Source organism: Salarias fasciatus, chromosome 19 (genome assembly GCF_902148845.1).
Source record: "Salarias fasciatus chromosome 19, fSalaFa1.1, whole genome shotgun sequence".
NCBI lineage: Eukaryota > Metazoa > Chordata > Actinopteri > Blenniiformes > Blenniidae > Salarias > Salarias fasciatus.
Window position 1 is genome coordinate 3,994,839 of NC_043763.1, and position 24,409 is coordinate 4,019,247.

Sequence of the window (24,409 nt, forward strand, 5' to 3'; positions counted from 1 at the left end):
GTAATGGAAACAGTTAGAAACTTTTTTAGTTTGCTTTCTGTGCAGGAAATTATTTCAACACAGTTGAACGCAGGTGGAAAATATACTGTACACACAAATACTGCTGCGAGTTTACTAAAGTTTAACCTACTTTCTTAATGCGACAGATGTGGAAACCCTTTAAAGCTCTTCCACACAGACCCTGAGGGGGGGGTAAACTAATTTGAGGTTTAAAAACAACACTCCGCACACTGAAAAAATAAACGGCGGAGCCTAAATGTGACTCCAGTCCAGTAAATGTTGCAGCCTGATTGAGTTGGTGTTGACTTAAGGCTCTCCCACTTCAGGAACACTAAATCTAATCTCCCTGCCAATCAATCTCAATACCGCATTCACTATTAAAAGATATCTTCCATTAGGCTTTCTCCACGTCTGGCTCCTTCATCTCTTTAAATAACATGTCAGATCGCAGAAGGAAGTCCCGGGGAGTCTACAGGAGAGCGTGTTTACAGAGAAAACCGAGGCTTGCAGCGGTACACCTGCTGCGGCTCGAAGAAGCGGAGATTATATTTACATTAAACATAATTTGGGGCTTATTATTTGAAGGGAGCGTTTTAGCATGAGGGAGATGTTGGAAACATCTCATCCATCTGTTTAATGGCCCCGGCCGAGCCACCACCAACGGCGTGGACCCGTGAACCGGTGAACGGGCTCCACATGTGGGACCTCTTAATGGAGTCTGGAGGATCTGAGTTATAACCCGTTCTCCGGCTGCAGGACCACTTCCGCTCCGCTCTTCATTTATAAAGCCAGCAGCTCTTACAGAAGCCGTGATAACTCACTCTCTCTGTTGTTTTTCCTCTTTCTGTATTAGCGCACGGCACTTTCTTTTTTTTTTTTTTTTTTTTTTTTTTTTTTCCCCGCCTGCAGCTTCTGGAGGTGATGAAATTTTATCTTGGACAAACACTGGGTTTCCTCACGGAGAGCCGCTGCTGCCGTCTGGAGCCAGCACGAGCCAATCACACACAAAGGAGGCGACGGGACGGGAGATTTACGCTCCAGTAGCATCACTGTTACAAACTAAACTGCAGGGTTGAGGAAAATACTCTAATTCAGTTACGCTGCCGGCAGCAGCCGTTAGTGGTGTGAAACACAGCTGAAGACTCATCCGGACAGAACAGCTTCAGACTTACCGGCAACAAAATACAGATCAAAAGATTTCAATATTGAATCAAATTTGACATTTCAAATGGATTATTAGAGAGTATTGGATAAAAGTATTGAATTAAATTAGGGCCTGTTAGCAAGACGACACTTTCCAGTGAAAACACCAAACCTTTGTTGCGTTTTTTTGTGTGTCTGTTTAAACGACAACGCTCGTACTCCATTGTTGTGTGAACAGAGAAAGACGCAACTTTCTGAAAACACTCGGACATTAGAACGGACAGAGAACCAAGTAGGATTGCTCTAACAGGTGACTTTTAAATAAAAAAACTTCCAGTCTGGACAGAGAGTCATGGCACTCTGGAGGAAGACATTGTTCTTATTGTCCATCATTCTGCACATCTGCAGAAGAACGAGTTACTGCGGCTATTACTTTCCAGAAAGTTGCGTTTTCCTCAATTACATGGAATCCTAGCTTTGCCACAAAGTTCAGCTTGAAAGACATTCTCAAAATGTAAGATTTTCATGTTAACAGACACCAAAAATACAGCTCAAGTTTTGCCTTTTCTCTTTAAAACGTGGTGTGAACAGATCCTGAGAATGTGCTCCTCTAAATGGTTTTATCTTGCTGTACTTGGATTTCCTCTTGACTCTTTGTCTGATCGGCTGCATCGCGCATCACTCCGATTGTTCCCCAGAATAACCAGAATTCATGGGTTCATATTTTCCCAGTCTTCGCTCGTCTCGAGGCCTCCACATCCCGCCGTCCAACACGCAGCTGTGTGAAGCCAAACTGCGCCTGGAGATTTCTGCAGTGACTGATTCACGAAGCACGCAGGCTGGGATGACTTCCGCCGGTCGGTTTAGCGCGTCCGCCGGTTTCCGACGAGGAACGAAACAATGCAGGAGGTGAAAACAGGATGACACCTGACGGCGGCGGGACAGAAATACGTGAGTGGAGGCGGAAGCGTAAACAGGATTCCACACGTGTGAAGTGAAACAAACTGTTGTGATGTGATACTAATCGCCTCGGGGGAAGGTAAGCGGCTTTTTTTTTTTTTTTTTACCGGCAGCCGAAGCGTTTCCTCGTTTTCGAGCATGCCGTCGCCTCACAATGGCGCAGAACATACGCGATTCATCACGTCCACTTAATGACAGGAAGACGGGGTTTTAGTGTCACATATTACTGCGTCCTGTTTGGTCTGACTGTCCAGGTGGTCCACCGCCAGACCAGTCGCATTACATCATTTCCCACAATGCTTTGCTTCTTCAGCATTGATTTGCTCTCTGAGGTCAGATTCGATCCACATAATCGATGAATTATAAGACTCGCAGAGATGCTTCTGAGGCGCTGTTCTCGCCGAGATGTTAATGCGATTCTTTAAAGCTCGGGGCGCCGTCCCCTCCCAGGCCCCACCGCCGAGGAAACCCAAGCGGCCCCAGCAGTGATGGATGGACGTCATTAATGTTATTCATCTGCCCACTTTTCACTCTGCAATCTGGGAAAATGAGGGGTCAGTCTGACTTACGTTTGCACTCCAGCTCCTGAGAGCCACCCAATTAGCCTCCGCAACATCAAACACGCCATGAAGGACTTCTTTATCTGAAGTAGAGGGAAGGGATATATATATATATATATACTTTATAATTTCACTCCTGACTAGTCACTTCAACTTCAACTTTTATGAATGATGATTGAATTTCAGAGAAGTCACAACACCGGGAGAGACGGTGTTCAAACGGAGAGCATCCCGTGAGAATAGCTCTTTGAAAATGATCCGTCCTGTTTGACAGTGAACAAGCAGACGTGTGGTTAACGCCATCATTCTTTGTCGTGTCGGTAAAAAGCACGCTTCCCGTCCTGACAGCGGGGAGACCCGTCGTCTTCCCTCAGACCAGGCTCGCTCGGCTTATCGGCGTGTATTTATAGTGCAAACAACTGAGTGATCTTATTGGGGCCTTATCAGGCGGTTCGCCTTAAGAAAACACAGATAGATCACGGAGCAGATGGCGAGACAGCGGTGAGAGTCCGTCTCCGTCCAGCTTCCAGACTGCTGCAGTGGGAAAAGCGAAGGTCTTCAGCTTTTCTGCTGAAACTGCCTTCAAAACTAAACATGGAACTGGATATTGTTACGCCGTTACATAACCGTTTTCCAGAAAGAGGTGTCGGATTCACAGCCTGCTTCTGGGCCAACTTTGTCCAGTCTAAGTTTAAGATGCAGAAACGCAAGACAGAGAACCGGCGTTCAATCCAGACAATAGCAGAGAGAAAGAGAGGCAAAGCTAAATAACTGTAGAGTCCAGCTCCTCTTTTCAAAGCCCATCCATCACTGAAACGACGCAATTCAGATAAGATATCTTGCGGTGTAATTAGTCGAGATGTCTTTCATCATTTCTGATTGTTTGCACTCACTGATGCTCTGGTGAAGCTGGAATGAGGTGGGGGGTGCTCGAGAGATGTTTAGAAACGCCACTCTCCTGAGTGTGGTCTGCTCAATAGCAGGCGGCGGCGCTGCAGCTATTCAGGCGCTGCTGAAGGAATGTGCGGAAGCCCACAAGGAATCCTTTTGGTTCCAGGCTTTCTGCAAACACAGGAGTCCGGCACTGAAGAGTAAGTCGATGTGTCAACAGAGATGGAATCTCCTGCTCTGTCTCTGCAAACCTCACTGAATAGTGAAGCCTCGGAGGAAAATCTCGGCGCGCCCCGGAGCCCGGGCCGGCGGCGGCGAGCGGGCCGTCCATGTCACCGCCGGTGAATAAGATCTCTAAATGTTTACCTTGCCGTGAATTGCTCCCACAGAATGCCGGCAGTCTGTGTATACACTGTAGTGTAAATCACCTCCGCCGTGCGGCCTGCGCTTCACAAATAAAGCATCCATAACGCAGTCGTAAGTGCTGATAAGCATCATATAAATTACCGTTAGTCCTAACAGGGGCGGGGCTTAAATGAGTCACCCCCACCCTCACCCCGCCTCACCCCACCTCACCCCCACAGACCCACAAAAGATGGGTTTCCCCACTTTTTACACTGGTGCCAGAGTAGAATCAAACGGTACAGATAAATAAAGTTACATTCTGAAACATTGGAAACTAGAACAGTCCTATAGTGACGCAAAAAGTGAATCAAAATGAATAAACTCAAAGTAAATAAGTGAACTTCATCAGATACATATATGAGTGATGTTATTATTACTATAAATAGCTACAAATTATTTACTGAAAAGTCTGAGTTTATTAAATTTGAAAAGCTATAATTTGCTCTAAAATGTCCAAATAAAGTTAAGGAGATAATTGTATTACTTGCAAATGAAATGAATGAACTTATTTCTTCTTACTAATGTGCTTTAAGGAAGTCCTGTCAGTGACAGCTTTGTTCTCAGGACTTCTGGTCGCCCTCCCTGCAGACGCTCTCTGGATCCGCCCCTGCTGTGTAAGAAGTGGTAAGCTGTGCAGCCGGGGAAGGGGAGGAGATTTAAATGGTCAGCTTGTGAAAAAGGTAGTGTAGGGGGCAATTAGACGCAAGTGTTTCCCTCTGCGGTGCGGAGCGCGGACCGGGGCTGCAGACGCGGATCCTCACCTCCAGGCTTTTTTTTTCTTTTCTTTTTCTTTCTTTTTTTTTTCAAAGTGCACTTTGTGCTGAGCTTGACTTTAAAGTCTCGGGTCGTACTGTGCGTGCACATGCCAGAACTATTCTTCCAATATTACTTCTTTGCAACGTTTCCTCCGGGGCCTTGACTGTGCAGCAGCAGCATCCACTTCTCCAGGTTTCTGCGGAGCAGCGACGTGACGCCGCTCGTTTCTCACGGAGCTTGGAAATTCCCGGTCAGCATCTTTTTTTTTTTTTCCTTTTTTTTTTTTTCTTTCTTTTTCTCCTCTTTTTTTTTTTTTTGTTGCTCGACTAGCCACAGTTTGGGACGTCTGTCGGCGTTTTGTTGGGATTTGCGTGTGACCGCGCGCACGCATCACGAGATGAGACTCCGTGAGGTCATCGAGACCGTGGTGGCGCTCTACCTGCTGCTCTCACCTGCACAGGTAACCACACACACACACACACGCACACACGCACACACACACCGCTCCCTCCACTAACCCCGCTCCGCTTCAGTCTGCTGCTGACATTTCATTGAAGAGTTAAATTCTGTTTATTTAGTGTAATATTCTGCACAGTCGAGTCATGGCAGGCAGACAAAGGAGGGATGGGTTGTTAACTGTATTTAAACATCTTGATCTGTTTTAGGACAACTTGCAGAAACAATTTTAGAAACTTTTTTTTTAATGTAAATTAAACTTTGTTCCTTCTTCATTTTGTTGGCTGGATTCATAGTTTCTCTTTACAGTTTGGGGTTCAGTGTCTTGCTCAAGGACACTCTGACATGCGGGGAATCCATCCTGCGATCTCTCGACCAGCCGGCCCAGTCTGTCAGCTATAGGCTCAACCCCTCATCTCACCATTTGTCCACACGTGCATGCCCCCTTCACTTAACACTCAGCCACAAATTGCCCCTAATGGAGGTCAAGCACCTTGCGTGGCGTCGCCGTGTGGATGTGGGAAGAGCTTTGAGGCTGCTCAAGTGGTGAAAATTTGGTAGTAAAGTTCATTGATCACAGAAATTCCTTGTATGTTTCCTGAGTTCAACAGAATCCTGAACAGCATCCATGGTTAAAATGTCTTTAATTTCAGAGCATAATGCTTATTTCACTTTTTTTCCCACAAAAAAAAAACAAAGAAATTTCTCAAAAGACAAAAGAAATCCCATCCTACACCTTTCAAATTCCTTTCAAGTTTATGCTGATTAACATGACTAAGGGCCAATGAGAAACGGGGGCACGGGGTAGCCAATGAGATTCCAGGAGGGGTGCTGGTGCCCCCTCATGCCACCGCCGGCGCTCCGCCCCTGCTCGATTCCCCTTTGAATGAGCGCCATGCAGCACCGTTCATTCATAAGATGAAACGTGACAAACTGCACCGCTCGGCCTGTGGAGGTTACGGCGCAGTGTGAGTCACTCTTGTATTTGTTGAGACTTTCTAAGCTTGTAATTACAGCATAGAGCCCAGTCTCACAGACATGGATTGTTCCTCCTTCCTTCTTTTTTCTTCTTCTTCTTCTTCTTATTTTCACCATAAAAGCACCGATTGTCCTTTTGGGAACACACTCTCTAAATAGGGGACTTTGCAATAAACAACTGAATGGTAACATTTATGCTTTTGTCTTGCGTTCCTGCAGCTGAAGCAGCAGATTTTGGTGAGAGCCGCTCAGGCCGATTATAAATTTATGTGATCATGCTGACAGATTTTCACAGATTTTCAGTTTGTTTTCCCTTCTCCTTGTATGTTTTGTTTAAACTTGCATTGTCACACATAATCGGGAAGCTAAACATGTATATATGCGGACGGATCCAGTCATTTCAGGCCAGTCGTATCACCCTCAAGCAACAATGGGTCAGCACAAAGCCGGTCTGTTCTCCGTCGCCTGGCATTGCCTTCGTCTCCTAATGGAAATCTGCAGGAACGGAGCAATGTTGAAACCAGAGTGAGGACTCGTTCAGAGGCCTGCGGCGTGCCAGAAACACTTTGTAAGGGGATGTGCCGTTGGACTTGTGCTACCTAATGCTCCGGCGCTTCAACCTTTTTCAGTCTTTGATTTCCTCTCGGGGCGGCTGGCGGCTGACAGCTTTCCTCCGATGGCTCTCATGTTTAATGCAAAGCCGGGCTGTTCTCCTGTCTGTTCGCCGCCGCTGTCACACTCCGTCTTCTGCCGCTGTCTGTCGAATCGCGGCGCGCCCCGATCGCGCGATGCAGGGAAGATCCTTCACACTGCAGCTCACTCAGGCTGTCAGGGATGGAAGGAGCTTCGCGTCCCGCCCGATTCTCCAACTGGATACTTTGCAGCTGTTGCTAAAGTTGAGAGCGAGTGGGAGAGGCATGGGATCACCGCATTTCTTCTAATCCTCATAATCAGCTCATGGCCTGCTTAGTCAAAACAGGAGTGACAAAATCCAGGGCCCTCAACAAGCGGCAGGTTAAATGCCCCCTGCTGCCCCCGAAAGACTGATGACGAACGTAAACAGCCGTCCTAATGTTTAACGTCGAACCTGTCTCCCAGGATGTGGTCTCATGTTGAGGACGAATACTTGACATAGTCACCAACGAGAGGCGCAGTTTTCACGTTTCTCCAGCTCGAAACGGAGCAAATTATGGCTGATTCCGCTCTTTCTGAATGCATTTGTTCAAAACTGTCCATACCCAGAAAAATGTGCCCATAATTGACAGCAATTATTTCTCATAGCTTTCCCAGCTGGAGTTCGCTCTCAGCTGCCTCATGACTCATGTGCTCATTCATGTCTGCTGCGAAACGGGGAGCGGGCAAGAGAGGGTGGGGTCCTCTTCAAACGTTTAATAACTTCGCAGGTCTCAGTTACACGGAGTGTGTAATCAAGCGGTGTCGACACACTGACACAAAGTACAGCTCCTCCGGGCTGCCGCGCCGCGCCAGGGATCACTGCAGGATAAAACAGGCAGGAAACCTGAACCGTGAGGTTACAGCTGAGGCTTTTCAGAGTGTGGGAGGACCCCGGCGCCGGACGTCACGCGGGCTTCATCTTACGCCAAGCCGTAGTTTTTGGTTGATTTTTGGACTTTCCAAACTTTATTTGCTGGTTTCACTTCCTTTTCATCACACTTATGATAAATCCACTGCTGAAAATGTGTGTTATTCTTCACTTCGAGGCTGATTCTCAGCTTTATGTTTCGCCTTCTGGAATGGCCACAGCAGATCATGTGATCTGCATTTTTCGTTTGGCCTTCAGGTTTTCCACCTGTGAGGGAAAAAGAAGCATGCTGGGAGCAGAAATCCTCTAACCTCCAGTTCTGTTGTGCGATAATTCACAATCCCAGGATTGGATTGAAGCAGGAACTCTTTATCGGACAAAAGTGTTTCTTCGTCTTCCTCTTTCATTATCCCTCTGATTGTTTCCGTGCACTGATCAGAAATAGGAGATGTGAGAAACAAGAGGTCCACAGCTGGACTTAAACTTTACTGTTACGCAACGAGAGCTTTAACCAACTGCACTTCAGACACCTCCCACTGCGAGGAACCTCTGGAGGCCCACAAAAGAGCAGCAACCTGTTTTTGTTGTTATAAAAAGAGAGAGCCTCCATGCTGCTTTCACTGCTGCTGCTTCGTTACAGCCCATTTTCTTTAAATAATATCAAGATTACCTGCGGTGATTTTAGATATTACTGCTGCTGGATGCACACATCCTGCAGCCACCATGAAATCATGACATTTTTATTGTTTAATGCAGCTAATTGATCGCAGAATCATTGAAACCATCATTCCATTGGTATGTGCAGCGATTCATATGCTGTATGGATGTTGACTTGGGGTGGAAGCACCTGGCTTTCCCCTCTGGACAATAAGAGACTTCTGGCCAGACTGTTCCAAAAGATCTGCAGTGTTTTTCACACATTCCTTGACACTCTCCAGTGTCCTTAATCTTTATTTCAACAGACACAGGCTGCAAGTGTCCGTTTAACACACAACAACATGAATTTCTCTCTGCAAATTCAATAAAATTAAAGAAGACTTCCAGCCTCCTGCCCATTTCTATGCACTGAGTTGTAACCAGAGGTATTTAAAATGTGGGAGGGCGAGCCCCGTCTCAAAGAGCTTAAACCACATTACACGCCCATTAACCCCCCGAATCTGCACATGCTTTGTCTCACGCCATGCAGTCATTTCAGGCTAACGGCACGTAATGCTTTTACATTATTAAGATATTATCATTAGCAGCTGCTGGAATCCGTGGACAATGTGAAGCAAATCTTCAAGATTTAACTTTCAGTCGGGTGAAATATATGTAAAAGGAGACTTGTAATGCTTGTGAGAGTAATTTCAAAAGGAAACACAATAAAATGGTATTTATATGTAAAACTTTGCTGGGAAAATAGACAAAATAACATTATATTTCATAACTTATAGTAAAAAATCCCACTGGATAATAGACTTTGTTTTGCTTTCACAATCCTGATCATTATACTGCTTATTAAACTTATTTAATCTAATCTAATCTAATCTAAACCACTGGAAGGCCATATGTACATTTCTTCTCCATTATTGTCTGAAGGACTGAGTGTGTTTCCTGCAGCAGGAATAAAACTGGTAAAGTTTTCTGATTAAAACCTTTCTGCACGGCAGTCATGGATATTTAGTGTCTGTCTTTAAAAGCTGCATTCCTTCAAATTAAACCGTTAAAACCAGATATTGGAAAAGTCCCCCACCCTTACCCGACATGGTGCCGGGACGGTTTGAATCATCGCTCCACCGGTCAAGCATGCGCCATCCGTCACCCTGCGAAAGAAAGGAAGAACGAACGCATGAACAAACGAGCGAACCCACACTCTCCTGTGTGTGAGGACATGACGTTACACAGGTGTTTCCTTTACGTCATCACCAGCAGCAAAACAATACTTGAGACTGACCATCTGTATCACACACACACACGCGCACACGCACACACACCGTGTTTCTGTTTGTTTTTGCATTCGCCTGGCGTGACGTCACCTTTCCAGTCGTCACAATGGCAGCAGCAGTAAACATCAGGTGCAGCTTTATTTTCTCGGAATCGAACCGGAAGCCGTGGAGCAGCGGCCTCCACGGCCGCGCGCGTGAAGAGAACTTCTTTTGTGTCTGCTGCAGGCCGAGGAGCGGCAGTGACCTGCTCTGGTTTACGCTGTTGTGGTATTTCTCTCCGGTTGTAATGTCCCGGCCCAGGGGAGACTTGCAATCTCAATCAGGAAATATGGATTTCTGCTTCCTCCTGTGGAGGAGGAGGAGGAGGAGGAGGAGGAGGAAGAGGAGGAGGAGGAGCGGTGGTGCTCGGGGCAGCCGGCTACTCTGCGAGCTTTAATCTCCCATCTGGATGTCATTTACTGTGGTTTACAGAACAGCGTTTACTGTAATAGAGACCACAATTACCACCGGTCAGCGTTATCTCAAGACCTGTGTCGTGTGTGTGTGTGTGTGTGTGTGTGTGTGTGTGTGTGTGTGTGCAGATGGGGAGCACAGTTTACACAGAGATTGTGTGTTTTCTTGTGTGTCTTGAGGGAGACATTAGTGCATGCATTAATGGACGTATACTGAGGAAATAGTGTTTATCTAAATATAAAATTGATACGGACCTTTACTTCCCTCCTGTCCCTTTATTACCGGGTTTTCAGTCATTACAGGACAACCGCTCTACGCTAAACTGATTGTGAGTAATGCGGCTCGATTCTCTGAGTAATCGAAGGATGTTTGTTTGACTTATTAAAGTGATTTAATCGTCCAATAAACCGGAGGATGTGTGCAATGGTCTCCAGTTTGAGGGCTTCGAGCACAAAAGACTGAAACTTCACACACTTCACTTCTACGTAGAAGCAAATATACAGCTTTTATGTACTTTTACACATCGTTAATGTGTGTGGTTTTATCATGAAAAACAAACAACAGCATCCACTCGTGGCCCTACGTGAAAACTGCATCGCTTCTAACAGTGTTCTCATGTAAACAAAAAACTTTTCTGAAACAGAAATACAAGAACGATGCGTTTTCACTTTAATTCTTCCAAAAGGAGAAAAAAAAGGGAAGTTAATCAAATTTCTTTCCTTTTTTTTCATGTAATTGTTGAAAAGAAACAGAGGAATATATTGTTTTTACCTTCATTTATCCTATAAATTAGTACTATAATTTCTTCTTGCTGGGAAATAATGTTTTTTTTAAATTAAATACAATCAGATGAGAAAACATGTGAAGCAGCATGAAGGAAGATGACTAGAATATGCAGATATTGTTATACAATGCGCATAGAAATGTCATTTATATGTATAATTTTTACATTATATCTATAAAATGGGGTTAAACGGTTAATCATAGATATCATTGAACTTGCAGCATAGGTTAGAATTAACGTTCAGATTATTTTCATATTTTAAAAAGCATACATGGCTTTAATTTTTAATATATATTTAGTTCTCGATGTTTGCTTTGAGGCATTTAATCTCAAGTAAAAGTGAGCAATGGAATCTCATATCAAACAATACATACAGAATTTCCAATACTTTCACATTTTCGCTACTTGGTGGGTTTATTTCTGCATGAATATCATCATGTCTGTTCCCCAAAGTGTGGATTAACTCTGCATTTCAAAGGATCCGTTCCCCAGATGACTTGAGAGATTGTCGTGGCGCATTTAGCGGAAGCTCTGCAGGTCTTCAGCCGAGTTCCGGCTGCGTCGCCAGATCACAAGCCGTGACCCGACCACCCCGGAGACCCAGCTGGAGACCGTCAGCCCCCTAATGGCACCGCCGTCACTTGTAGGTTCACCTGCCTCCTGTATACAAAACAGGAGAGCAGATACAGTGACCTTCAGGCCTCATGAAAGGCCCCACAATTAATGTTGCGGTCACGGTGTGGCTGATGTGGAATCTGGCTGACGGTGAAGGATGGATGGAGATCAGTGGAGCCTGGTTTCTCACATGTCGAGCTGTCTCTGTGTTTGTATTCGCCGGTTCTGCTTTAGTGCTTCCTCCCCTGTGTGGTCTCATGTTGAGTTAAGCTTCAAGCAGGACCAGGAGTCGCTCGCCTCTGCCTGGCTTACGCATTACCCTTCATGCTTTCATATTAGTTAGCTTTTGGTTTTGTAAACAAGATTTCAAGAAAATATTCAAACTCAGATTCAGTTGACAGAAATTCCCAAACCAAAATGGATGTAATGAATCCACATATATATGTTCCAATATTTGTGATTTCTGCATGAAATGACCCCGAAGTGACTCACGCCCAGAAACCAAACACGAGCTCACAGGACCAGACGAATAACCGAACTCCAAGGACGTGATATGAGAACAAACGCACACGATGTGCTGCAAAGAAATCGGCCAAAACAGACAGAGAGAAGTCCGCAGAGAGCGGGGAGGGAGCGAGACAAGACACAGGAGTGTGCTATCAAGCAGAGGAAAGCTGGTAATCAGCTCAGGAGACTCACAAGAGGAGGAGCAACACCAGACTCCAAAAACATTTTCATGAAAATATGACATATCTATGATCGGGATTTTGCAATACATCGGAACGCAGCGTGTCTGGGTTTTCTCCAGCGTCTTTCACACAGTCCAAAAACACGTGAGAGAAACATGAGAGTTTAAAGCCTTGATAATGACAGGGACACTACTGTCCCTGCATTTTCCTGCATTTTGCTTATTGAAAAACAGCCTCGCTGCACCCAGGAGTTGGACAAATTGGTGCAGAGGATGAATGGATGGATTTAAAACCTGTAAACGCACCTGCAGGTGGCAAAGACAAGGCAGTTAAAACAAAGATTAGACTGTAATTCTCAATTGTTTCACCATAAATTAAACATTTAATGCAGATAACTTTGTAAAAATGTTTCAGTTTAACAGCAACAGGGGATCTTACACAGAGCATAGCACCTGAAACAATTAGCAATCAGATGTTTGTGATTGAATCCTTTTTTAAAAAAAGACTAATCCCATCCGTGTGGCTGAAGGAATCGGTGAATCCTCCTGCAGCGCTGGAGTTGTGAAAGCTGCTTTGACTGCGCCTCGCCACACCGCCTGAAGATTATAGTGGTGAAAATACTCGCCGGTGTTGTGAAAGTCATTTCTTTCAGTGCTATTTTGAACAGTACAAATTAAATCATCTTCGCACTGCTATTTGCACGAGGCGCGAGCCGAAAGGCTCAACAGTGTGTGAAATGATGCTTTTCTGTAAATGAGCGAGTTGTGTGATTCTCCATCGTTCTCAAATGAATCCGTAACTATATATTCGCGCGAGCAGGTCATTGTGAGGATGAAACGTTCTGGACTGAAATAGAAGTACTTTTTATCCTGATTTATGGGTTTGTGAAAGCTTAAATTTGAAATGTTGGGAAAGGAACCTGCCTCACCCTGAACCGTCAGAAGACAAACAGCGGCCATTTTCCAGTTCCTCCACCCGGGCGGGCCTGTCCCGTCCAATAAGTCTTAAAAATGCAGAGAAGTCTCCGCGTCTGATCCGCAGAGCTGTTCTTTGTTTCTCTGTGGGAATACTCGGAGGACTCTGCTGGCCGCGCTCCAGATCACTTTGGCAAAAGTCCACAGTACCTGCTGTTGAATTGCCCGTCACCTCCTCCCCCGCTCCACTCGCAAAAGATGAAAAATCATCTGACCATTGCGCCGGGTCCCCCCGTCATGTTTTACTTGTGCTCCCTACGCACGCCTTCCTTCCTCTGACAGATGGAATAAGCAGCGGGGTTAAAGATGACGCAGTTCAGCTGTGTGGGACCGGAGAGTAATGAGGCCCGGGGCCTCTGCGGCCTGACGGCGGGCCGGGAGCCCCGGGGACGCCACCGGTCCTCTGATCTGACCCACCAGCACGGCTTCAGCTCTGTACGTAGCCAGACTCTCACTGCCACAGTTCCATGTGAGCTCTAATGGTAAGAGACATTTCAATCCAACGAAACGCCGCTCTGCTAATCGATGTGGTCAAATGCGGCGGCGACGCAACGGGGAGCTGTAAAACACTCTGTAACTAAGAACCGCACGCCAACAGCTGTAAACACGCCGCACAGCAGAGAGCTGGGAGGAGGGACTACGTTTCCAACTTCTTAATTACGTAATGATGAAGGTCGCTTTGTTTTGAGAGGTTTTCTGGCACAATGAGTGAACGAACAGATTCAAGTTGAGGCGGGAAATTCCTTATGTTGTATGTAATTACAAATAAAACTGCTAATAAATGAGGTTTAGTAGTGCCAAAACTGCTGAAAGGTCCTTTTTTTATATGCTTTTCAGCAACTAAAAAGAAGGAATTCCTTCATGCGAACAAATGCAGATCAAAAAATTTGGAGATTTATTCAAGTGATGCATGGTAGCTGGACTTAAGTGCAAGTAGCCCACAATGCTAATCAATTACACTGTTTGCAGTGGTGTAGTGGTTAGCACTGTGTCCCACAAGCTATAATGTTGTTTGAATCTGAGATGGGCCTTCCTGTGTCCGTAGGTTTTATTTATTTATCTGGTTTCAAACTCTAATTGGTCTCAGATTGTGATTGTTGGGATCAGCTCCCACGTCCCTCAACTCTGAGTTGGTTAAAGCAGCGTCGGAGATGGATGAAAACTTCTGCCGCCTGTTATTCAAGAGAAATGATTTGTAATTATTTCGTGTCACAGTCAGAGACACTGAAAAGCCAGAATCTTTTTGTGCCGCTGTGAGAAAATAAAGGAGACGTGTTTCTTTTCTTAGAGAGAGATTCAAAATCAATCATGTGATTCCTTGAAAAAGTAATAACCCACGGTTTATTTCGTTCATAATGGCGGTTATTGTTCGTGTTAGGCCTTTCATACTGCAGCAGAATAAGCTCAGCACAATGATGTGTCCGTGGGTTGGCCGCATTTCTAACTCCAGCAGTGTATTACTCATCCATCCCCTCCTTGTACATGTAGAGTCATGGCACGATTCGCCAGATGGACCTGAGATCTATAATCCCCTCTTTTGATGATTTATTGATATTGTGGGGGTGGGGGAAACATTTTTTTTCCCTCTTGCTGTGATTAAAGCTGCCTCCCAAGTAGACAGGACTAAACACATCAAATCAACGTGTCTAAAAATCCAAGTTGAGCAGGAATCCTTCATGTCTGACAAATCATTCAGATCACACACAGTATCAGTCAGGTAGCAGGGTTTGGTTTGTGTCAGACTTCCTCGTGACAATATGCTGTCATTGCAGTTTGAAAGAAAAGAAAGACAAACAGATGTTCTAGGTCAGGGTTGTGAAACATAAAGCCGGTGGACCAAAATCAGTCTGCAAGAGGCTCCAATCTGGGCCTTCAAGCCACCAAAAAAAGGGTTCCATTTTTAAAGAAGACATCGTTTTTGGCAAATTTCTTAAGAGTAGAAATGGTGAACAAGGCAGAGATTTTATTTTAAAAGAGGAAATCAAAAATCTGAAGAGACCGATCAAGGGGAGCAAAGTCCGCAGAGTCCACTGAGGAGCCGAGACACGACGACGGAGGACGCAGACAGACCGACAACCGGAGCAAACAAGAACAACCCGGTTTACACCGAAGCCCTCAGGTGACGACAGTCAGTCAGTGAAGAAGATCAGAGCGGGGAACAGCACGTCAGACACAAGCAGGGGAAGACAAGTAGCCTGAAACCAGAGACAGAGTTCGACTCTCACAAAGAAACACAAGACAGAACACGAACCCTGACACTCAAAGTCACGCTGTCAGAGTGAGTTTGCAAAAACATGCGTAATGCAACAGCTGTAGCAGAGGGTTTTTGGACATTTCACAGTATTTTGCAACAGATTTCATTAGAATTGGCTTTATGCTGAGATTGCAGTCATGTTCAGTGGTAATTGTGGGTTTATTTCTTTGCTACAATCAGAATGGATTGGGTTTGATCCCACAGATGCAGCTTCTAATCGAACAACAAATGAGATTAATTTTCTATCCGAAAAGGGATTAATTCAAAGGAAACACAGTGGAGGTATTCCTTTATGAACCAGGGGAATTTATCTGTACAGTCCTTTGTCACAGTTGGCCTCAGAGGTTTTAACACCCACATTATGAAAACAATAAATAACAATGACAGCCACAGTAGACCCTCTCCGAGGACACGTCAAACCTTAAAAGGTCATCAGGGAAAGAGGTGAAAGCAAAACTCGGAGAGTGATCTGCCTCCAGGATTTACTGCTCAGGTTTATGCACATTTATCGACATAGAGCACTCCCTCTTTTCCTCAAGAGCCAAATTGCCTTCAGTCACCATTAATCTCGTAGATAATATTGTGAGCTCACAAGCAGGCCGGGATGGCTACGTGAGGATCCCTGATGCAGGCTTTCATAATCTGGCAGCGTCTTTTTGGAAGTTCACTCCTCAGTTCTCCACATCAAGAGGTGCCAAAGATGTTTCCTTGTCATGTCAAGGCATAACCCGTGACCAAGGTCAAAAAACACTCCCCACCTCTCCACTTTCTGAACAGCGGGCAAGTCAAGAGCCAAGAAACCCTTGTGATGTTGGAGCTGCCTTCTCCAAAGCTCATCCGCGCTCGCAGACGAGAGAGGAGAGAACAGATCTGATGCCAATTACCACAGGAAAAGGATTTATTTTATCAGGCTGGCATTGCTGTAGAGACTGAAAAACAGACAGTTCCCCACCGAGGGCAAGTGACTTTCAACAATAACTTAAAGTGAACCGTGGCGTTCCCATGCTGTGCATAAAGAATATTCTGCAAGTGGAGCTGGCGTCCTGCTGCGTTTTTGTGCAGGCGACACGGTTCAGCGAGCGAGGCTCTATAGAGCGACGCCGCTGTCACAGGAACAGCTGTACGCTTTGGCCAGATGACCGGACACTTGGGGAAAGTGGGAGAGTCCTCCACGGATCCCCAAACGCTGGGAGGACTGAAGCTAAGTGGCTGACTGAAAGCTTTTGTCTCCTTCTAATTTTAATGTCACGTAGCGCCCTGCAGACCTGCTGACACCGGCCGAGCCCCTGACATGCTCCTCTGAGCCTGAATGCATCATCATCATCATTAAAGCAGGACATTCCTTTTAAATCACATTGTTTGGATAAAAAAAGAAAAGAATGTGTGTGTGTGTGTGTGTGTGTGTAGCAGCGCGCTGACAGATGCTATCCTCAGACCGATTCATAACAGGAAGAGGATGGACAGATGGTGTTAAAACACCACCGTCTTCACGCCATTTAGGAAAGTTCTTTGTGTGTTTGCTGTTAGATAACAGCGTTGGATCGACGACGGTTCACGCCACCGTCAAGTGTGAACGCAGACATTGTTCCAGAGTGGATGTGATCAGGTTTGTGGCACAGAAAAACTGAAATCCAACCGCAGCAGCGAGGACAGATTGTCTGCCGCCCGTCCTGCGCTTCTGCCAGAGGGTGTTTTATCAAACGGAGATTTCCCTTCCTGAAACGGAGTCAACCAGAGGTTTTGTGTTTTCCCAGGCGAATGAGATTCACTCTGTTTATCATGAGATGATGGGAAACAATCACGACAGAGGGGGAAACCATTAATGGGAAAATAAATAGAAAGCTGAATCTTACACCACAGGAAACAGGTTTTGAACCTAAATAGCTGGGCACACAGAGCAACGTGATATAGTTGAGGGACTGGCTGTGGAAAGACGTCTCCGCTGCACAGTGCAGTTCCAGAAGTGACCACCAGATGAACTAAAGCCGACTGCAGGACCACTCATTCTGGTGCGGGCCTTTTGATATTTGAAATGTGTTTGTAATACATTTTTAATTGGACTTATGTGTTGTCCCAGAGGAGGGCTGCCCTCTATGATGTGGTCTGACATGATGGGCCAGGTAATTCTAGTGAAAAGAAAAACAATGATGGTTGTTTCAGTGTCGAGGAGATAAAACCCAATAATTAAGAAGAGATGCTGATACCCTGTTGAAAGACAACCTGATCCCAGATCAGAAAACTATTGTCCTCTGTGATTATGACAGAGAACAGTATGTCAAAGATCCAGGTTCTCTTGAGTCTAAACTCAACTTGTCTTTTCAGGTTCTTATAATGCAACAGTTGGCATCACCTCTGCAGAACTATGAAGAGTCTTCAAAGACTCGCCGAGAAAAAAAAAATGAAAGTGATGTTGCAATTAAAATACAAAACATGAACATCTTGTACGAACTTGTCGCTGTTAATTACTCAAAAAAACTATCGATTAGAAGGAAATCTCAGTAGAGGAGATGGCGTAAGAGTGATGCCTTGGTTATTTGAAACAGGGTCCTCGTTACATCCTCCAGGCACTATGAAGAAACAGTCCTCTCTGCAATTACAACTAATACGTGTGATAACTGGCAGACTGACGGAGCAAATTCCTTTACTTCATTTTTCTTTTATTGATTACAATGTCATTATTTGAATTTTGTGTGAAGAAATTGAGTTTGTAGACAACAATTCGGATGGATGGATGACCACATTATATCAAAAAGAATGCGTAATAATTTCTTGTGTTCTGTCTGTTTTGCAGTGTCTTCCCTTGTCGAGCATTAACAGCACCATGGAAGGTGAGATTCTGGCTTCTTTGACTGTAACGCCGCACGTCACACACATTTTAGACAGATTCTCACACCCAGACGACATTTATAGTCAAAAATGTGATCTGGTGATTGTCGGGTCTTCGGTGAATTCTTTTCTTCACAAGCAGTTGGACCAGATAGTGTGTTTGACTGTGAGCTTGTCTCTGTTGGTAACTGTTTGGACTGTCAGGCCCGGGTTGTGGTGGTCTCTGTTTTAAAAAGAGGGATTTTCTGCTAATTTCCAGGATATCACACTGGTCAGGATCTCTGGAAATGTCCTTGAGGAGGTACTGGAAAGCACTCTCTCTCTGACCGAGGGTCGAACCTCGGATAAGGAGGGGAAATGTGGATCTTGTCCCGGCCGCAGAACCGCTTTTCACCCTCTAGCAGATTATTGAGAGCACATGGGAGATAGACAATACAGAGTTTACATTTGCTTTGTGGCTTTGGAGAACACTTGGAGCAGTGAACCTCGGAGACGTCTTCTGAGAGGTGCTCTGGGACGGCCAGTTATCCTATTCAGTTTCTGAGCTGAACCCTACAGAGGATGTTTGTCTGTCCTTCTGTTTTTCATTTTTTCATGGACAGCATGTTGAGACACACTCAGGTCAGAAGGGCCAGAAGGTGGCGTCTCCGCTCTTCTCTGATGAACGCCTCCAGAACGGATGGAAACACTTTGTGGCTTTGTGAAGCTGGTGGAAGCAGTTGAGAAGGTTCATGCGGTCTGCTCACGTCGAAGATCTTCGAGGTCCGTGAAAGTGAGAACAGGCTCCAGTGTTGGCTGAACACACCTGCTCCGTTGATGCATCTCCAGGTTGTGTGGGAGCAGCTCAGGGTCATGGGAATCTTTGCTCTCCATTTCCAGAAGAAAATTCAGTTTGTATTTGTTATTCTGGGAAGTAAAAAGACTAAGATCTTGCTTCTTGTATGCCAGTTAGTCTGTGGACTGGTTTCTTCAGGAATAGTTCATTCAGCTGCTGACTGCCTCCTCTGGTGTCCTCCTCCTTCAAATCGCTGCAGAAATAAGCTGCAGAAGATGAAGTAAACTGAATGCTGGAGGATATGGAGAACTTATAAAATGCCACATGATCAGAAGAGGAACACTGAATTTGAGGAGCACTAACTGTCCGGTGAACCACGTCACGCTCCCCCGTCCCAGGCTGTCTGCCGTGGTGTCGGGCTCCATCCGATGACCCCCGGGGGTCACCGCAGTCCCAGAGGTGCCTGCCGGGGCGACTCGGCTCCGATCCCGGCAGGGTCCCGATCGTGGTCATCTTTCCTCTGTTTGTTTTCTCTTCCCTCTGTGTTTGGCCATGGTCGTCCCTGTTCTTCCCCCACAGCGACTGGGACACTTTCACACATGTACTCCCACCGGAAAGCACCCTGTACATTACACAAACATTTTTCTCTTCAAAATGAAAACAGGATACACACTGGCATATCGCTACTGGCTTCGGTGCACGTTAGGAGTCTCGTATTGGCGGATTACAGAGGAAATGACTGACGCCGTTTGTTTTGAGCACGGCACATTTTTCCATAATGTGTTTAATCAAACGAGTAAATAAATTCTCATAACCTACAAACTTCACGAAGCTGTCACAGTAAGGCCTCACTTGCTAATGCTTGAGATGCCAGCTGGCGCGTAACTCTTTAAATCCCCATCTCTCATTCACAGTGTTGATGTTTCAAGAAGTGTGGGGCCGCAGCTTCTGCCGGACCATCGAGAAGCTGGTGGAGGTGGTGCAGGAGTACCCCACCGAGGTGGAGCACATCTACAGCCCGTCCTGCGTGCCCCTGGTCAGATGCGCCGGCTGCTGCGGCGACGAGAACCTGGAGTGCCACCCCACCCAAACCACCAACGTCACCATGCAGGTAAAGACGGGAACGCCAGCGTGTCCGTCTCACTTCGTAATCCATCTGGTAACATCAGCTTCATTTCACCTCCGCCAGTTGCTGAAGATCCGGCCGTCCGATCCAGGCCAGGAATATGTTGAGATGACGTTTGTGGAGCATCAGACATGTGAATGTAGGTAAGAAAACAAACCGAAATTTGTAACATCGACCCTCACTTGTATAAATGTAGTTGATTTTGTTGGTGCAACTTATATTTCATTTGCATACATGCTTTGGAGAACTTCATCTGTCAAGCCACACAATGCAAACACTCAAACCCAAACCTTACAGCCACAAATTACTCACACAGCTGTACTAATTAGTATTTTGGGGTGTGTGCCTGAGCGTTTCTTTAAGTATGTGATTATACTCAATCTCCAGTACAATTTGCACTATGCAATCTTCTGCGCTACTGGAGAAAATTGCTGCTGTATACATTTCTCTATCATTCTGTCAGTTTTATACTCTGAGTGGGTTTTTTTTTGTTGTTAAATGTACTTTGAAGAAACAAATATTATACTAACAAATTATATAGTCAAATACCTGCGATGAAAAAATATGATTGTAACCTAGATTATCCTTTAGGTATGTTTAAGGAGTTTTTAAAATAATTTCTCGGCAACGTAACTTTTAATTGCCACTGAGCGGAACTGAAGCAGGCTTGCAGAAGTTGCACTTGAGTGTTTTGTTACAACAGCTGCTCTGACTTTACCATATCTGCTCATTCAGCTGTTAGAGGTGTTAGGAAAATATTGCTGTCTGGTCCAAATATTAAAGAAAATATTTGACTTGAAGCAGAAGTGGGAACATGTGTTACATTCAACCAAACCCGCCATCATTTTCCAACTTCCTCAAGTACAGAAAAAGAACATTTGAAACTAATCAAGCAGTTTAGCTTTCCTCAAGATGGACCTGATGAACTGTGGATGAGATTTATGTCAGAGTGATGATGACCGGAACAATTAGTGTTCGTGGAAGAGTTCAGAAAAGCAACTTTAAGGCTCCGTTTAAGTGAAAACGCATCATTTCTGCATTTAAGTTTCAGAAACGTTTTGAATTCATACAACAAAGTTTCAAAGACAATGTGTCAGAAACGCCGTTGCTGTTGGAGCATTTCCCACTCTGGGAGCCTTTTTCAAAAAGTTGCGTTTTCAGCGCCGTTGTCATAAAGTGAAAAACGCCAAAACAAAAACTGAGAGTTTTGTGTTTCCACTTGAAAATGTTGTCGTGTAAACAGGGACTTAGATTTTAGGAAAGTACCTTCTAAAAAAAGACAGTGTCAAGACAGTGTCTTTTTTAGATGTGAAAAACACGAGAAAAGCAAATAGTGATACGCTCAGAGGCTGTACAGTTGTCGAATTAGGAAAAAACATGAAACTACTAACTATGCAAATTCCATATTTAAATCTTTCGATTTCTAATACAAATATGTTATATATTGTAGTTATTATTATATATTTAGATGTTGTTTGCATGTTGTGTGTTTGTACTGCACCACCTTGTGGTGATAAATGGTATTACAACAACAAATGCTAATTCACCAACTTCAACAGTTTTCATATCAGGTCTTGTAAAATCGTTTTTTTTTTCGCATTTTATTTTATTTGAAGGGGAAAAATGAGGCTGTACTTTCAAACAATATTACACTGATGTAATTTCTAAAGTTTCAAAATGTTCTTTTCAGGATCAGGAAACCTGCTGTTAAAGTTGAAAGGTAAGAACATACTGTGCTTGTACGTTTTTCCGCTTGTTAAGGACGGAGTGAAAAAGTTCCCTCGAGCTCAAAATCTAATTTTTCTCTCCGTGCAGGAAAAGACAAAGAGGAAGAGGAAGGAAGAGAAAAGAGAGGCAGAAAACAAAAGAGTGTGAAAAGTAATGGCACGGCGAACAGCTCGGCTGCTCCTCAGCCGTCTGGTTTCACTAAAGACGTGTTCCTGCTCTGTGTGTGTTTCAGGTGCCAGATCCCTCGCAGGTAACTGCAGCGGCGACTGCTTGCAGTGCGGCTCACAGTTTATTTCCAGCCCAGTGACAGCACCAGGAGTCTCCTTCACTTCCCCACCATTACCGCGTCTGCGGCCCGAGGCTCAAACAGCCGGGTTGACGCGCCGACGCGCTCTCCGGCTGACCGCCAGGGCCTTCGTAATGACAAGGTTCAGCAAGAGGTCGTGTGCTCGCAACAGTGGAAACACTTGTGTGAAACACCGTGGACGTCCCTGGGAGCCAGTGCAATGTAGAAACAGACAGACTGACGTGGTCTTTTTTTAATGCTCGGTATTACTGTATAAGTTCTTTCAATTTGTCTTTTTTTTTTCTGGTATTTAAAAGTGACTACACTAAAAATCTATATTTATTGGTATAGTTGGACCAACAATCCCTTGTTGAAAGTTTATCCAAGAATGATTTTGACCTGTTACAGCAACACATGTCAGACTGGGTGCACAGCTGCTTCGTACGTCTCATAATGAAATGTCTCCCTCTTGTGTTCATGAAAACAGTATTTAAAACTGCTCTACATTCAAATGTGTAGGTTTTTTATTTTCTTTTTGATAAGAGAAACATCAGTCACCGGGGCTTCTGCCTGCAACTCAGACCAAAACAAGAGAAGGGTTTATTTATTGATGTGTATGGAGTAATTACATGGCCGCCAAGCCCTTTTTTTTATAAGTTATTTTAACTGATATACCATGCTGTCAAGACATTTGCCATGTGGAGTCTCATCCGGACCGAATCCCTCACATGGACAAGAGCTGAGTGAAAACTCCAGCTCGGGAGAATCAGGCCTACAGGCAGCAGTGATTCAGTAACGCGTCAGCAGATTTGAAGTGTGTAGCAGCAGAAATGCAAATCTAAAGACAGGAGGATTCATTTCCCTAAGATGAGTTATATTTTCTACAAATCAGGAGAATAAATTCAAATTCAAACAAGTAAAAAGACAAGAAAATCTATGTAAGTAAATGATTAATTCATGAGTCACTGGTAAAAATTAAACACAGTTGCAGACTCAATATCAAGTCTCAACAGATATTTCAGCTCTTGTGGTTGATTGAGCTCAGCCGCCATTCATACAACAGCAGAACAGTAAAATAAGAAGAACATTAGTCTGGCAAACGTGACACAAAGTGTGTCTGGGGGTCAGTCTGGTTCAAGCTCTCGTCATCTGAAATGATGACTCCTACATGGCTAATAAAGAATTTATTTTCTCCAGTTTGAGTAGTTCTCAGATGTGAAATAAAACTACTGTGAAAAGTCACTAAAAACAAGAAATTAGCCCTTCACACCTTGAAGACACCCCCCCACAGGTGTCTTTCTATAACATGATGTGCGTTTGTTTTTGTTTTTGTTTTTTTTTAATTTTATTTCAAGTACTACACAAAGAAAATCTATGAAAATGTAAAAAGGCCTTTTTTGTGACTGTATTTACTTCAGTTAAATATTTATTTTGTAATAAAACTGATACGGTTTCCAGCTTGTCTTGTGAGATTTAATTCAATATCCAGAGAATACTCCTACTTTAAGAAGAGAATACTTTCACTAGAAGAATTTCACTCATGTATTGATAAATTATTTGTTTGAATAATATTAAATAATTGGAAAGTGTGGTATCTTTTGTTAGTTTTTCTGTTAAATTGACATAATCAGATAATGGGTTCTTTTTTGGTTCCAAGCAAAAACATAATCCTACTAGGTTTTTTTTTTTTTTCGTTCTGACAAGACAGATTAACCACTCAATGTTTCCTCTTTTGCCGGTTTCCTTGCCTATTCTGGTTGGCAATTTGTTCATTTGCGCTCCTTAACTATAATGACTGTTGTCTGTGGTTGTAATACTAAAGCTTCGCCACCAGATGGCGCATGAGCTCCGTGGCGCAGAAAAACCAGTGATTGGAGTCCAGCTCCAACTTTTGTTCATCCTGGCATAGTCAAATGAAAAAAAAAAACATTTAAAACAATAAAAACTAACAGTTTTATCAGTCATTTTTTTTTTATCATAAAAGTGCTCACAATCCAAAACTGACTAAAAGACTATTGATAGACACATTCCTGCTGAATTATGTGGTGTGGTTACATTACACTTTGAACAATCATGACAGGACAATGACGGGAAGCTGCTACGATAAACATATCTGCTCAAAATATCACAAAATTTTACCAAAATATTTTTTTGGGGCCTACTTAGCAGCGATGACAAATGTTATTAACCTCAACTCTACAAGCTTGTAGCAACTAAGGATAGGCTGCTAGTTGAGGCAAGTAACAGTCCTCTGACAACATTCTCCGTAGACTGCAAGAATA

At 44.3% G+C, this 24,409-nt stretch overlaps 1 protein-coding gene across 1 annotated transcript; it reads left to right on the forward strand.

Moving 5' to 3' along the window:
* Positions 1-5,042: 5,042 nt before the first annotated feature.
* pgfb (placental growth factor b) lies at positions 5,043-23,584 on the forward strand. The gene is made up of 7 exons (XM_030117230.1): positions 5,043-5,175; positions 18,178-18,214; positions 19,902-20,098; positions 20,177-20,256; positions 21,804-21,833; positions 21,929-21,991; positions 22,074-23,584. Exons 1-7 carry the CDS (start codon positions 5,113-5,115, stop codon positions 22,093-22,095), a joined length of 492 nt encoding a protein of 163 aa, XP_029973090.1. The 5' UTR covers positions 5,043-5,112; the 3' UTR covers positions 22,096-23,584.
* The last annotated feature ends 825 nt before the right edge of the window (positions 23,585-24,409 follow it).